At 44.0% G+C, this 14,967-nt stretch overlaps 1 protein-coding gene across 3 annotated transcripts in view; it reads left to right on the top strand.

The window, feature by feature from the left end:
* Positions 1-9,572, top strand: part of GNG12 (G protein subunit gamma 12) — a 127,427-nt gene extending 117,855 nt beyond the window's left edge. For all 3 annotated transcript variants that reach the window (XM_080802438.1, XM_080802437.1, XM_080802439.1), the window contains 2 exons: positions 3,817-3,935; positions 5,647-9,572. In XM_080802438.1, the coding sequence (XP_080658564.1) occupies positions 3,843-3,935; positions 5,647-5,772 (219 nt within the window). In that variant the 5' untranslated portion in view covers positions 3,817-3,842 and the 3' untranslated portion in view covers positions 5,773-9,572. The remainder of the gene's footprint in view (positions 1-3,816; positions 3,936-5,646) is intronic.
* The last annotated feature ends 5,395 nt before the right edge of the window (positions 9,573-14,967 follow it).

Here is a 14,967-nt window from a genome sequence, read left to right on the forward strand (position 1 = left end):
ACATGTGTTTATTCAAATCTGCTAGCCATGTGTAAAAATGCGAACAAGGTCACAGAAGTGATAGCCGCGTTTTTATCAAAGTGGGGGTCTGCGCAGGCCTCCCCACTTCTAGGGCGGGGGAGGGGGGAATAGAGCGCCAGTGGCTCAGGATCTCCAGATGCTGACCTCAGTCCTCGCCTGCTCGTGACAGCGGGAACATTCTTGCTTAGCTCGAAGGAAGGAGAGGGGAGGTCTGTTTTTCAGGGCACTAGACAAACAGATGCTTTCTGGCCCAGAAGGGTGGTGCACAGCCGCAGAGCAGTCAGCAAGCCCAGGACTCCGGGTCATCAGGGTCAAGGTCACCATTGCCCTGAGCGTTTGTGGGTCAGATTAACTGGAATTGCATCCTCTTCTTGGTGCGGTGGGGAGTATGTCTTCTGGGGTGAAAGGTTTACAAGCCGGTTCAAGGCTTAGATGCTGGGTGAACTGTGAACTTGGAGCAAGCTTTTCGACCTTCACAGGTGCCTCATCTCTAAAATGAGGATGAAACAGCCACCCGGCTTTCAGGCTTACAGGGAGGCTTCACAGAGCCCTGCGTCTGAAAGCAACGTGTTCACTCTGAGGTTCCACAGAAGTATCAGGTGTTGTTTGCCTTGGAAGCGATTCCTAAAGTAAGAATAAAGCAAGCTTTTCATCCATCTGGTGGCACAAGCAGCCAGCTAGACATCCTTGCCATTGAGGGAAGAGCAAAGAAACCCTCCAAAGGCACAGACAGGGTGGGAGAGTCTCTCTGGGCTGGTCTGCCCAAGCCCGCCTGGGAGGAGATGCAAAGCAGCTGCAGCTCGGGAGGAAATCCTGGGCTAGACTTCGGGCTCCCGGAGACGCTGCCATTCAACAGCCAAACAGCGTGGCCCTCCTGGAGGCTGCTTAAGTTGAAACAGTAGAATTCCTCTCTATAAGAAGAATGTTGTAATAAGAGATTATGTTGTTTTCCAGTGGCCCAGTACACAGCTTTTTCTAGGAATGACCACACATGCCCCATTTAATTGACCGGCCAAAGCTATTCCTATTTAGGAGGAAATTGTTTGTGTTTAATCATCTGGAAAGCTGTGAAAATCACCCCTGTCCTAAACGTTAACTAGTTTTCCGGGTGGGTTTATACATAGGCCAGGAGAGGGAAGTGGACTTTGAGAAGAGAACTTGTATTTGAGTTGGGGAACCTGAGAGAAGCTGGTGGGACAGGAGGAGGGGCTCCACTCTCCCTGAGGCAGAGGAGAAGTCCCCAGGAAGGAAGCAGGGGAGAAGGCAGGTGGGGAGGGAGCAGGCCTGAAGGAAGCTGTCAGAATGGGGGAAACCTCCGAGCATGTGGTCAGTTGCTCACTGTTGTTCGTTGGGACTGTGATACAGTCAGAAAGAAAGTCCTTCAGGTCCTAGCTGCAGCTTCTCACCGATGTTAGTACCTACCTACCCCAGGATCTTACATACTGAGCCTGCCGGTGAGCGCTCTGCTGGTTATGACTAGTCTTGATGCTTGTGAACGGTGGAGCAGTTGCAGGAAGACTCGCTCAGGCCTTGGAACCTTCGTGTCTTGAAAGCTGAGGAGAGGAGAATGCTTGGCGTTATTCTCCCCCAAAGGGACATTCAGAAAGTCCTTAGGAGGCAGGCAGAAAGGGTATCATGTTCCCGTTCTGGAGGCTGGGGGCCGGTCCTCAGAACCCTGGCCAGCTGGCATGGGAGCCCAGCTCAGCGTGCTGCAGGGAACGACTGTGGAAGGAGCGTGCACTTTGCTGCGTTTGCAGGGAGCCTGCTGCCTGCCTCCGTCCCATTCCAAAGGCTCCATTCCAAAGTCCTTGCCTGAGAGCACAGCAGCGCTCTGGGCCAGGCTGCCCAGTGGGAGCACAACCTTGGAGCTGGCCCTAGGCCTCTCCTTTGGGTGGGGTGGGCTGACAGGAATCTGAGGAAGAGGCAGCTCGGCTGGGAGTGTGTGGAAATGAGGTCGCCAAGGCCTCAGAAAAAGCAGGGTCACCTTACCCTGCCCTAAGATTCCTCCTCCCACTTTCCCGCTGTGCTGGGCTTCCTTCTTCTAGGCGATGCTTCAGTGGCTGTCACTAGCCCTTCCATTCTGCATGGCAGGACTGCAGCAGAGTTGCCTGGGGATGCATTGGAAAGGGGATGATGCCCTAGCCCTTTCCCCCACCCCAGGCCCGGTCATCAGGATCCCGGGGACTCGGTGACCCTGGCGGGGAGGTGGGGGGAGGGAGACAGGTCCACAAGTGACCTCCAAGGATAAATAGAAGAGCAGCTGCTGTTTCTGGAGCGCCCTGGTCCTTGGCTAAATACTACATGTGCATCAGCGAATTAACTCCTCAGACACACTCCTCCCCTTCAATTATGTAGAAGAAAACTTGGGCTCATAGAGGTCGAGTAACCAGCCCAGCTTCTCTAGCCAGTAAGCAGCAGAGGCAGGGTCCAAACCCAGGAATGTGCAACATGCCAATGAAGCTGGATATCAGAATTGTGCACACAGCTAAAAGCATGGTTTTATTTGTGCATTTGACCCAAAGCTGCTCCTGACCAAGGCCCTATCTGGCTCTTGGCGCTGAGCCCTGGGGAGCACTCCTCATGGAGTAAAACTCAGGTGGAACACCTGTGGTAGACCACAGCATGGACACCGTGGAGCCTGGGGCTTGCCGTCGGTTTTGCAACCTTATCTGGTCCTAAGCCTTTACAGCAGATAGGCTCTGCGCGGCTGCAGCCCCTCCAGAAGGTTGAGTCAGCCTGGTTTGCTGCTGGCGCCAGGGTGCCCTGAGACTTTGCTGAGCCCTTGCAGTGTACGAGGGAGGCATACCTACTGTCCACCTGCTCCTATGAGTCATCAAACGGCCACACTGGTGCCAGGCCTGCCAGCTCTGCATTTTCCCCTGGTCGCCGCCTTGCCAAGACAGAACTTAGCCATATATGGCAGAGGCACCCAGTAGTGCTCTCCCCTGAGCCTTCCTTTTGGAATATGTCCTTGGACAAGCAGACGGGTTGAAGCTCAAGGTCCAGGAGGTTTCCTTTACCTTTTTACCAGGTGGCTGGGCTGACCGAGGAAAAGGGCAGTCGAGGATCTACGGGTCAGGCCAGAGAGGAGAGCCAACCCACAACCCTGGAGTCAGGGTATGGGATTAGCAAGTGGCCCAGCCCCCAGGAAGAGGCCAGACAGAGGCAAAGGAGGGAAAGAGAGAATTCTGTTCGGTATTCCAGGCTTGAGGCTGCTCCATGTATCCCCTTGGACACTTGCAGTGGGTCTGCCAGTGAGAATCCTTCAGCTGAAAGGTTCCCACTTTCCTTGAATAAAGACTTCCTTATCTGCCTAACTAACATTCCTCAAACGATTGCAAACCTCCATAGCACCTCAAATGCACCCTTTGTGCAAAGTTCTCCAGAGGCACTCTCCTTCGCTGTTTTCAGTTGCCAGGACTTGAATCAGTGTAATAGTTGGGTAAGAGAGCCAAAAGGAAATAAAATCGAACCTTCCACTAAAGTATATAGCAGTAATATTAAACTGCGTGAGTAATGTGGCCTGTGCTTGCACTCACTCACCGTTGCTGGAGGCCCCCCGACTACCGCCAGTGTTTGTTCCCTCTTAGAAAATGCTAGAAAAGCCTCCACTGTGTTGTGTGTCAGGGTGCATGGATTAGGCGACTAGTACTGCAAACGAAAGATCTATGTAGGAGCTCCGGTGGGAGGGCATCTTAATAACTACCTACCAGCACCTGTGAGGAGTGCTGGTGCACCCTTTTCCCCTAAGGAGCGAAGCTTTAGGGCTGCTTCAACAACTGACGTTCTTTTCAGGTTTCAGGTAGAAACAATAGTTGAAGATGTCCAGCAAAACAGCAAGCACCAACAACATCGCCCAGGCCAGGAGGACAGTGCAACAGTTGAGAATGGAAGCCTCCATCGAGAGAATAAAGGTCAGAAGCCTGGGTGGGATGGGACCCCTCTGCTCTCCAAAGGCAAGGCCACTTTTCAGAGAAGACAATGCCCTTTAATGCAGCTGGGGGGCAGGAATTTCCGAGAGCAAGCCAAGAGTCTCAGAGTCTTAACTCTCATTGCCGCCTGGCACGGGCTTTAGTTTCAGCACAGGGCAGCCCAAGGGTCTCAGTTAGCCTTTCTGTTTGGACAGAAAAACCTAAAACCCAGGACAGGATCCCCTGAGGACCTGCGTTCCCTGACAGAGCCCCGTCAAGTCTCACGATCTAGGTGATCTGCCTTGGGCCAGGGGGTCCAGATGGACTTAAGGAACGCACCCTTGTCATCCCTCTGGAGTTTACGAAGCGTTCTAGAGTTATCAGGGCAGGTGAGCTAGCCTTGCACAGCTAGTCAACACACGTGGTCTCCTTTTTTTAAGAGTATGCTGCTTTTTAAATGTATGTGGACTATTTTACAGACACATTCTGCAGCCAGCGTGAATAATGCCAGCCTTAGTTGAGATCTGGAAGAAACGGGAAGGCATTTATATGGTCACCTGACTTCAGAGTCTTCCCCCACCCCAAATCCCAAGAGAGGATGAGGCAGTGTGTGCCCTGGAATGTTGTGAGTAATGCTGTTTCCTAGAAACTGAAGCAGTCACCTGACACATTCCTCTGGGCCTGGGGATAGTCACCTGTCCTCAAAGCAGCAGGGTGCCTGGGCTGTATTTGACAGGCCTCAGCTGCCCTGTGCTCCTTGCGTTAAAGACACGGATCTGATGATCCTGCGGGATATCCCACCCCGGCTTCTGAACAGGGCAGGGCATTTTTAACTCCCACCAGAGGAAGGCACTGAATCGTCCCCTTCGGGTTTTGTCCCTCTTTTTATTTTCCCAAGGTGGGTCTTCAACTCTTGAAGCTCTCTAGAACTTGACTATCTCTCAAGAGTATTGGCTCCAGGCCCATAATTCCGTTCCTAAACCTTGCTGCAATCCAGTTTTGTTTCAAATGCAAACTAAGATACACCCTTGCCTTGATTCCCATATACTTCCCCCTCCGGCTCTTTGAGAAATTTCTAACCTATAGAAGAGTTATAACAACAAACACCCCTACAGTGTTTGCCAAGATTCACTAATTATTAACATTTTGGCTCATTTGCTTTCTCTTTCTGTCTACACACACACCCACACAATTCCTATCCTTTAAGCCTCTTGAACATTCTGTGCGACTCCATGACTCTTCACCCTTAAACCCCTCACCGTCTATCTCCTGGACCCAAGGGCATTCTTCTGCATAGCCACAGTACAATGGTAACATTCAGGATCATCTAATAATAATCTGCCACACAGTCCACTTTTGAAGAATCCAGGCCACTCATTTTGCAGAAATTACCCCGGTTTGCTGAGGATTCGATTCCTGTTAATATTTTGGCTGGCATACTTACCAGCTGGGGGTAGGTCATCTATGCTCACACCAGGAGACACAGGAGGTCATTCTGTCTGATCTCTGAGTCTGACCACTTGGTGAAAAAAGGCCAGAGCTGCCAGACTGGTCCGTCTTTTTCCTTTCCTCACTCACAAGTAATCTCAGAGAAGCCGGCTCTCAGAATATCACTCCAACAGTCCTGTGCCCAGGGCGCCTGCGTTCAGTTATACTCACAATGTTTGTAAATAAATTTTGTTTCTTTGCTTTGGTTTTTTTTTCCCCCTGTCAGGTTTCAAAGGCATCAGCAGACCTCATGTCCTACTGTGAGGAGCACGCCAGGAGCGACCCTTTGCTGATAGGGATACCGACCTCAGAAAACCCTTTCAAGGATAAAAAAACTTGCATCATCTTATAGAGGAACGCTGAAATGGCTCCTCGCCTCTTCTCAACAAAGCAAATTTTGAGCAGCTCCTTGGAAGAAATTTACTTTCAGCTTATTTCGTAACCACTGCTAATAACTAAAATACTCTAACTTGGAATAATCGACTCTGACGTCTTTATTTTCCAAGTTGCCCTTTCTCTAAAACACCTTTTACTGATTTCACAGAATAGCAATCCTCTTTCCCATTTGATAACGATGGTGTCATATTGGTTTGGGCCATTGAAAAAAAAGACGATTATATCCTTTTAAATATACGAAAAAGCCAGTTATATCCAGACCTCAGTTACCTAAGTAGCTGTCTCTATTAAAATGCCAAGAATGACTTCAGTTCTAAAACCTTTACATCCTAGTATGTTCTTAATAGGGTTGTGCCAACTGTACAGTGTACCTGCGCGAGGAGTGTGTTGTGTATATATATGTCTTTGTATATACACATATCAATGCTTATTTCCTTAGTAAAATCTTTCTCCATGCCCTCAGTTCCTCAACTTTAGAAGTCATACCTTTGTCTTGAGCTGTACGTAGGTGGGTAAGATTTTTTTTCATGTAGTTACTGTACAGACAGTGAAGGCCATCCTAAAGATTGTGGCCACTGTAATTGAGTAGCAAAGAAATCGTGCTGACCTCTTAAGCTATAATCAACAGTACCAATTAAAAACTGAACTAAAAACCCTCTCAGGAGATATACACAAGGGAGCCTTTTGGGCTTCAGTGATCTAGAAGGGCGGGGCTACTGGGGGGAGGACTCTGGGCAGCTGTGGCCCTGGGGCTTGTGTTCTCTGGGTTGGGGGAAGAGACCTCGGAAATGTCCACCCTCATGCTCGGAGGGAGACTGTGCACATGAGCCCCACCCAAAGAGGAGCCGGAATGTGTGAAAGCCAGCTGCTTTCCTTAGCCAAACCTGGTGAATTCCTCCTCACTGCCTGATCCTTTATCTTTCCTCTCCTGCTGGAATGGCTATTTCCAGAGGTGTGGTGTCACCGCCCCAGCCCCAAGTGGGTGGAACGTGGTGGGAAAGAACCATACAAAAGCCAAAGGTATCAGACACTACAACGACCTGCTGGGCCACTGTGTTGTTTCCTACCTTGACAAACCCCCCGGGCAGGCTTGGATTCGGGAGTACACTACCTGGGCTTCAGGGTTCCAGCAGGTGCTCATCAGATTCTTGATACTCCTCTGGGCATGAGCAGAGCCCTCACATCCTTGGACTTGCCAGTGGCACCCAGAGGAATCTCCTATGGCCAGAGAGTATTTTAGTTTCTATCAAAGAAGGAGAAAGGATCCCTTTTTTAAACAAAAATGCTCACTTAAGGGCTCAAACCATACACAAGCCTTTGAGCGTCTCAATTACCTTTAGTTCATTAAAATATCTACTAGTGAAGGATTCAAAGCTTATTTTCAAAAAGGATCCAACCCCAGGATGGAATTACCTACAATGGTTTCTCCTAGTTCTGTACAATCTTGCTCTGCAACACCAAGCCCCTTTTAAAATCGAATGTCTGGGTTTGGAGTATGAAGCTGATTGGGGGGGAACAAATGCAGGGCTGTTTTTAAACTGCTCAAATATAGTTGGGATTTCCCCAGGCACCTATCTGTTCAGCATTGTGAACTGCCCTCACTTTTCCAACATCATGTGAAAATCATGCCACTGGCCTTAACCTCTTGTCATCTACAGCTTGGTTTTGCAATAGTCCCCGTTTCTAAGTAAATTAGAGGCACTTGTTTAGGAGAGCTATAGGTGAAATTTGAAATGTACACTAAAAAGACATTACATTTAATGCTTCACTGAATGAGGCCTTTCCTTTTAACAGGTATATTTTTCTACTGATCGTTTCAGAACACTAATCTTATTCTCATTATGATTTTAACATTTTTCTTTAAATATTTATGAGGCAGTTTGTTAAATATTTTTATGAAGTTTTATTATACCTTTTTGGCATATGTGCAACTTTTCAGTAGCAAGCATAGTTTATTCTTTAGTACTAAATTATGTCCTTTTTACCTAACAGAAAACAAAACATGTTTTGCTCTCTATTTGTCGATGTGCTTGTAGTGGTAAGGAATGGACTCGAGGTCCCAGGAGATTTCATTTTTGCTGGTCAGATATCATAAAGGCTAGGAGGGTGAATGTCATGTAACTTCCTAACTAGGTGTAGGGCATGTTCAAGAGAAGTGAAATCCCATCCTTGGGTGCTGGACCCAGTGGGGAAAAATTGTAGCTAAATGTTGATTGACTTTCAACTAGATGTCTGTGTAAGAAAATTTATGTATAGGATATGCAGAAGTCACTTTTATTTCTCAGGCTTTATTCAACTTATGAACCACAGTTAAACTGTTCTTCAGTAGCTGGCTTATAATGGACAAATACCCAGTATGTGTTGTATTGTTGTTGGCGTTGTTGTTTTTCCAACTACCACTATAAAGACACACTTAATCACATAATATACTTGCAATTTCTTGGCTTCATATCTATGAAGCTATTTAAATGTGTTCATTATTGACTTTTGTCTTTAATGCTGCTTCTGTTAATAGTGATCTCCTTTTTCATTCTTATATGTTCATTAGTGCATCAGTCTGTCCATTGAGGCCTCAGGACCGTGGCAAAATATGCTAGACAAAAGTTCATGACTCCAAAGTATTTTATAGAAACACATTACACCAGGTCGTTCACAAGGTCTAAGTTGTAGTTACTTATTCTTCTAAAAAGAATCAGGGTTTTACATTTCCTTACCTTATTAAAATCGGAGTGCCATAATGATCTTTTAAAGGAAGGACCCAACTTGCTTTCTCTCTGTACTGTTTTTGTATTTTAAACTATCAAAAAAAATTTACCAATGACTTAGTAATTTTGAGGCATAGCTTAGTTTAGGAAGTAGAAGATATGCTAAATTTGGCTTTGGATGCTGCCTTCTCAGCCAGTTTACAACCAAGATGAGCATCATCTGATTATTCCAGCTATCAGTTGAAGATCTATAGAGGCCCAGGAAATGAACTACAGTATATGTCAGTCCTTCTCAATAAAATAAAATACTGGAGTGTGTTATGAATTATATTGATTTCTTTTATGGTAGATCTGTTAATAGGAACAAAATACATGAAACACATAAAATTATGTGTAGATTAAAAAAGAGCACTTACCTAAAGTTGGGTGGCCTTGGCTCCTTTTCCAGCCAATCCTGTGTCCCTGTGTCCTGAGACTTCGGACAAGGGACTTCATCTCGCTGGGCCCCCATTTCACCATCTGTAAAACAGGAGGCTTAAATAGAGGATGACGGAGACTCGCCCCAACCTCCCCTCCGATGCCTCGGTCCAATGGCCCACTCTACAGGTCCTGCCAGTGTGTTGGTGCTATAAGCTGCTTCAAATATAAAATTGGTTCGTCTATCATATATGCTCATTTAATCGCTTATGAAAGGCCTTTTTGTGATATAGCTTTTTCTAGTTTTATGGACTTGATGACTGTAATGTCTTGTTTTTAGTCATGTCATTCTAAACATCATTCACTTGATGTTTCAGTAATCTGCATTTGATACATAGTTGGAGGGATTTTGTTATCTCATAGCATTCTTTGGCTCCTCATCTGTCCATCATCTTATTAACCTAAGCACTGTGATCATTGTTTGGAATTCTGTCCTATGGAAAAAGTAAAAGTATTTACTTCACATGTACTTCACAGATTTAAAAGAAGTTTCATTAAAACATCATTGTTCTCTTTACTGGATCAGTGCCTCACTGTATTATCCTACCCGTGTTTTGCTCAATAAATTGATAGAAGACCCATTCTCTTTCCTTTTCCTTCATTCAGTTAACATTGTCTGAATACCTACTGAGAGCCAGATGTTGAACACAGGCTCCAACACTCAGATGAGTAAGACTCACACCAGCCCGTACAAAGCTCACCGTCAAGAGCAAGGTGGGTGGGAATGGCAGATGCATAGACTAGTAATTAGAGTACCATGTGAGAAGGTGAGCATACAGTACAGTGAGATCTCAGAGGAAGGAGAACCAGCTCCACATCAGTGAAGTCTGAGAAGGCTCCCAAGGAAGGTGATGTTTGAACTGGGTCTTAAGAAAAGAAAACATTGTAAGCACTGGATTGAAGTCTTGGGAGAAAGTGAAGAAAAAGGAGGAGAGTGGGCTCAAAACTAGTATGCAGAGTACCTCCCATACCACCTTGTTTATGCTGCAAGCAACAGGAAGGCAATAGAGGTTACTAAGAGGATGATGTAATGATACCCAGTGTGTGGAGGGCTGTTCCCATCCTGAGACCCAGCTGTGACCATGGAAACAGATAACAAATGAAAAGGCCATTACACTCACAATGACTCATATTCACCCAAGTATTTGCCAAAGGTACCCTGCCTCCTCCTTAGTCCCTTCTTCTAGGGCTGGAATTCCCATGGAATGAAGGGAGAACATTATCCAGAAAGGGAAAAATGTCAGCCAATGAGGGTCTGGTTATGTACCAGTAGCTGCAGAGATGACCCAGGCTTCTGAGAATCAGTACTTATACACTACAGAGGGTAGGAGCAAAAGACAGTCATTCAACCCTTTCTAGGAAAGGACTAAAGAATTTAGACACTTTGGTCATGAAAAGCAGACAGCAACTGACATGTACTTTCACTGGCTCAAACCAAATTTCCAGAAGTTCCTATAACTCATGATGGAAGACAATTATATTGGGGGGGATGGTAGATGGGATTGGGTATGGGGTGAGTTTAAAACACGGTAAGGGAAGAGAGTGTAGTGAAAAGGGTAGACTATGCAAGTCACATGGCATATGAAATGTTATACTACCTTAATGTTATGAATAAGGAGCTCATATCTATAGGTGCTGGCAGTAGCTTAGTGTGGAGATATGTGTCATGTGACCCTCCCACTTTCCTAGATATGGGGGATGATTAGCTTCTCATTGGCAAGATGGTCAGTTATAACATGCTATATACATGTGTATAGTCACTATAAGCCTTGTTAGGTGCTAGGTAGACAGTTGTGGAGGATTTCTCCCTCCTTCCCTCCTTGTCCCTAGATTTACACCATCAGCTATAGCCATCTTTGCACGACCTAGCGTGGATATTGCCTTTAGTTTATCTTCAGAGCATGGTCCTACTGATTACTTTACCCCCTTTACCACTGTAAGCAGTAAACAATATGATCATGCCTTCAGAGGAGCCCTTCTGTTGTCCAATTACTGCCTCCTTATCAGAGCCATTCATGTCTATTAAGGCCATTTAACCGTAGGCCAGCCTTAGACAAACATGTACAGCTGGTCTCAGGAACCCCCACTTCAACTATCAATTTTTTCAGAAACTAGTATTTTCTTTGTCCTGAAGGAAAATGCAATCCAAATAAAGTCATCCTAAAATGCTAATGGACTTAATGGGTAGAAGATCACTGGAACTACAAAAGAGGACTATGGGAAGAGCAAGAAGTTAATAGTAAGTTTTAGTTAACATCGAGAGTGACAGCCCTATTCACTAAAAGACTTTAAATCTGATCCTGACATAAGATATTCATCCTGTGACATCATGAGGGCCCTGTGGTTCCCTAAGATGATTTACTAGGGGCAGACCTAAGGCAATCACTCATTGGAAAACCATGGCCAACAATACCTGCTTCATTCCTGGCACTGATAGACTTGAGTATTAATGTCCCCTGGGAAGAGGTTAAGGATAAGTCTAAGCACAAGTTGGCATGTGAACAGAATAGAAAAATCAGAAATAAACCCATGCTTATATGGTCAATCTATGACAAAGGAGGCAAGAATGTACAATGAGGAAAATAGTCTCTTTGATAGTGCTGGGAAAATTGGACAGCTACATGCAAAAGAATGAAACTGGACCACTTTTTATACCACACACAAACTCAAAATAGATTAAAGACCTAAATATGAGACATAAAACCATAAAACTCCTAGAAGAAAACATACGCAATAATTTCTTTAACATTGGCCTTAGCAACGTTTTTCTAGATAGTTCTACTCGGGTAAAGGAAGCAAAAAAATAAACTACTGGGACTACACCAAAATAAAAGGCTTTTGCACAGTGAAGGAAACCATCAACAAAAGGAAAAGGCAACCTACTGACTAGGAGGATAAACTTGCAAATCATATATCTGTTAAGGGGCTAATATCCAAAATATATTAGGAACTTAACACACACACACACACACACACGTGCGAGCACATAATCTAATTAAAAATGGGCAGAGAACCTGAATAGACATTTTCCCAAAAAAGACATACAGATGGCCCACAGACATATAAAGAGGTGCTCAACATCACTAATCATCAGAAAAATGCAAATCAAAACCACAATGAGATACCACCTCACACATGTCAGAATGACTAGAATCAAAAAGTCAAGAAATAACGTGTTGCTGAGGACGTAGAGAAAAGGAACGCTTTTACACTGTTGGTGGGAATGCAAATTAATGCAACCGCTATGAAAAACAACATGGAATTACCTCAAAAAATTTAAAGTCAACCTACCATATCATCCAGTAATTTCCCTACTAGAGATTTACCCAAAGAAAACACAAACACTAAATTGAAAAGATATATTCACTGCTATGCTCATTGTAGCATTTTTAAAAATTTTAATTCCAGGGGCACCTGGGTGGCTCAGTGGGTTAAGCCTCTGCCTTTGGCTCAGGTCATGATCTCAGGGTCCTGGGATCGAGCTCCGCATTGGGCTCTCTGCTCAGCAGGGAGCCTGCTTCCCTCCCTCTCTCTCTCTGCCTGCCTCTCTGTCTACTTGTGATCTCTCTGTGTCAAATAAATAAATAAAATCTTTAAAATGTTTTTTTTAATTCCAGTATGGTTAACATAATTATATTAGTTTCAGGTGTACAATATAATGATTCAACAATGCTCTATATTACTCAGTGCTTATCAAGGCACATGTACTTTTAATCCCCTTGACCTATTTCACCCATTTCTCCACCCACCTTTCCTCTGGTAACCATCTGTTTTTTTCTCAAAGTTAAGAGTCTGGTTTTTTGGTGGTTTTTTATAGCTGAATAATATTTGTGTGTGTGTGTGTGTGTGTGTGTGTGTGTGTGTCTTCTTCATTCATCTATCCATGGACATTTACTTGCTTCCATATCTTGGCTATTATAAATACTGCAATATAGCCAAATTAAGGAAGATGAATATATATACATATGTACATATATATATATACACACACGCACACTATTTATAGATATAGATACACACACACACACACACACTAGAATATGCAGATATAAAAATGAAATCTTGCCATTTGAACCAACATGGATGGATCCAGAAAGGTATTACGCCAAGTGAAATAAGCCAGTCAGAGAAGGACAAATACCATATGATTTCACTCATATGTGGAAGCTAAAAAACAAACAAAAACCAAACAGACCCATAAATCAGAGAAGAAACTGGTGGTTGGGGGATGGGCAAAATGGCTCAAGGTGAGTGGGTAGTGTAGACTTCCAGTTTTGGAATGAGTAAGTAACTGAGATACAAGGTACAGCACAAAGAATAAAGTTAATGGTATCACAGTATCATTGCATAGCCACAAATGGTAGCTATTTGTGAACATAGCATAACATACAGAGTTGTGGAAGCACTATGTTGTATACCTGAAACTAATGTAACATCATGTGTCAACTACAGTTCAATTAAAAAATCTCAAAACAAACCCATGACATAGCTCCTATTATTATCCCTACTTTACATATGAGGAAATAGAAGCTTGAAACGATCCATATGCATAGTTGATAGGCCTTTAATACTGAATTTTTCAAGAGCAGTTAGTATAATGGAAGAGAAAAACACATGTCCTGGAATCAACAAGTCACTAATTTGCTGTGCAAACTTAGGACCTTTATGACTTCTGGTCCTGTTTCCTGGGGAAAAAAAGGATTTACTTTTAAAAAGGGGTTTAGGTTAGGTAATTATTAATATTTCTTCTAGCTTTAAATTTTATGCAAATTTGAGAGAGAAGAGCAATTAACTTGCAGTTGCATTTTGCCATTTCCACCCCAAGTCATTTCACATTTTCCTCCTTGAATTAAAAATCAGGAGAACCAAAGCCGAGTATGGGGTCAGAGAAGGATATGTGGGTTTGGTGTATGTAATTATAGGTATTTAAAAGATATTTAAAGAATCACTTCCTGATACTTCAGCTACTGACTCATCAGCAGGACTGGAAGTAATTTTTAAGGAAAAATGAATTGCAGAAAGGTATTTTGTATATAAGAAATTAATAGAATTGAGAGAGCAAAGTTCTAACAATGCCTTTATAAGGAGTTCAAAAACATAACTAACTACAAGAAGAAAAGTAGCTCGTTCCAATATTAAATGTGAATAACATGGCATTTGGTTTTTAGAAGCAGGCCAAAGAAGAATTCATTCATTTGTTGAGGTCCTACTAGGAATGTAGTAGTTCCTACTAGCCCTGTTCTAAGTATGTCCTAGGATAAACACAGAAAAGACAAGGATCTGCCAGGATGGTTGGGGCAGGGGTTATAGGGTTGGGCAGTAGGAGGTAAACAGATAAATGACTATGCAACATGGTAAATACTATTACAAGAAGTTGGCTCTGAAAGAACAAGACAAAAATCACAGCGGTGAGCTAAGTGGAAACAAATATGTAATATGCCTGATAGAGAATTTAAGGTAGTAATCATAAAGATATTACTGGACTTCAGAAGAGGGTAGAGGACATCAGTGAGATCCTTAACAAAGATAAATAGTGGGCTAGAGGAAGTGGAGGAATGTATCAGTGACCTGGAGGATAAAGTAATGGGAAGCAATCAAGCTGAACAGGTGAGAGACAAATAAATGCTGCCTAATAAGAATAGACTTAGAGCACTCAGCAACACCATCAAGTGTCATTAACATTCACATTATAAGGATCCAAGAAGGAGAAGAGAGAGAAAGGGTGGGGGGTGGGGGCAGAAAATGTATTTGAAGAAATAGCTGAAAACATCCTGAATCTGGGAAGGGAAACAGAGATCAAGATTCAGGAGGCACAGAGATCCCCACAACAAATTCAACCCAAGGAGGTCCACACCAAGACACATAGTAATTAAAATGACCAAGAAAAAAAAAGTGATAAAGAATTTTAAGGTTTGGAAGAGAAAAGAAGACAGTTACATGCAAAGGAAACCCCATAAGGCTATCAGCTA

The sequence above is a fragment of the Martes martes genome (assembly GCF_963455335.1).
Source record: "Martes martes genome assembly, chromosome: 4".
Lineage (NCBI taxonomy): Eukaryota > Metazoa > Chordata > Mammalia > Carnivora > Mustelidae > Martes > Martes martes.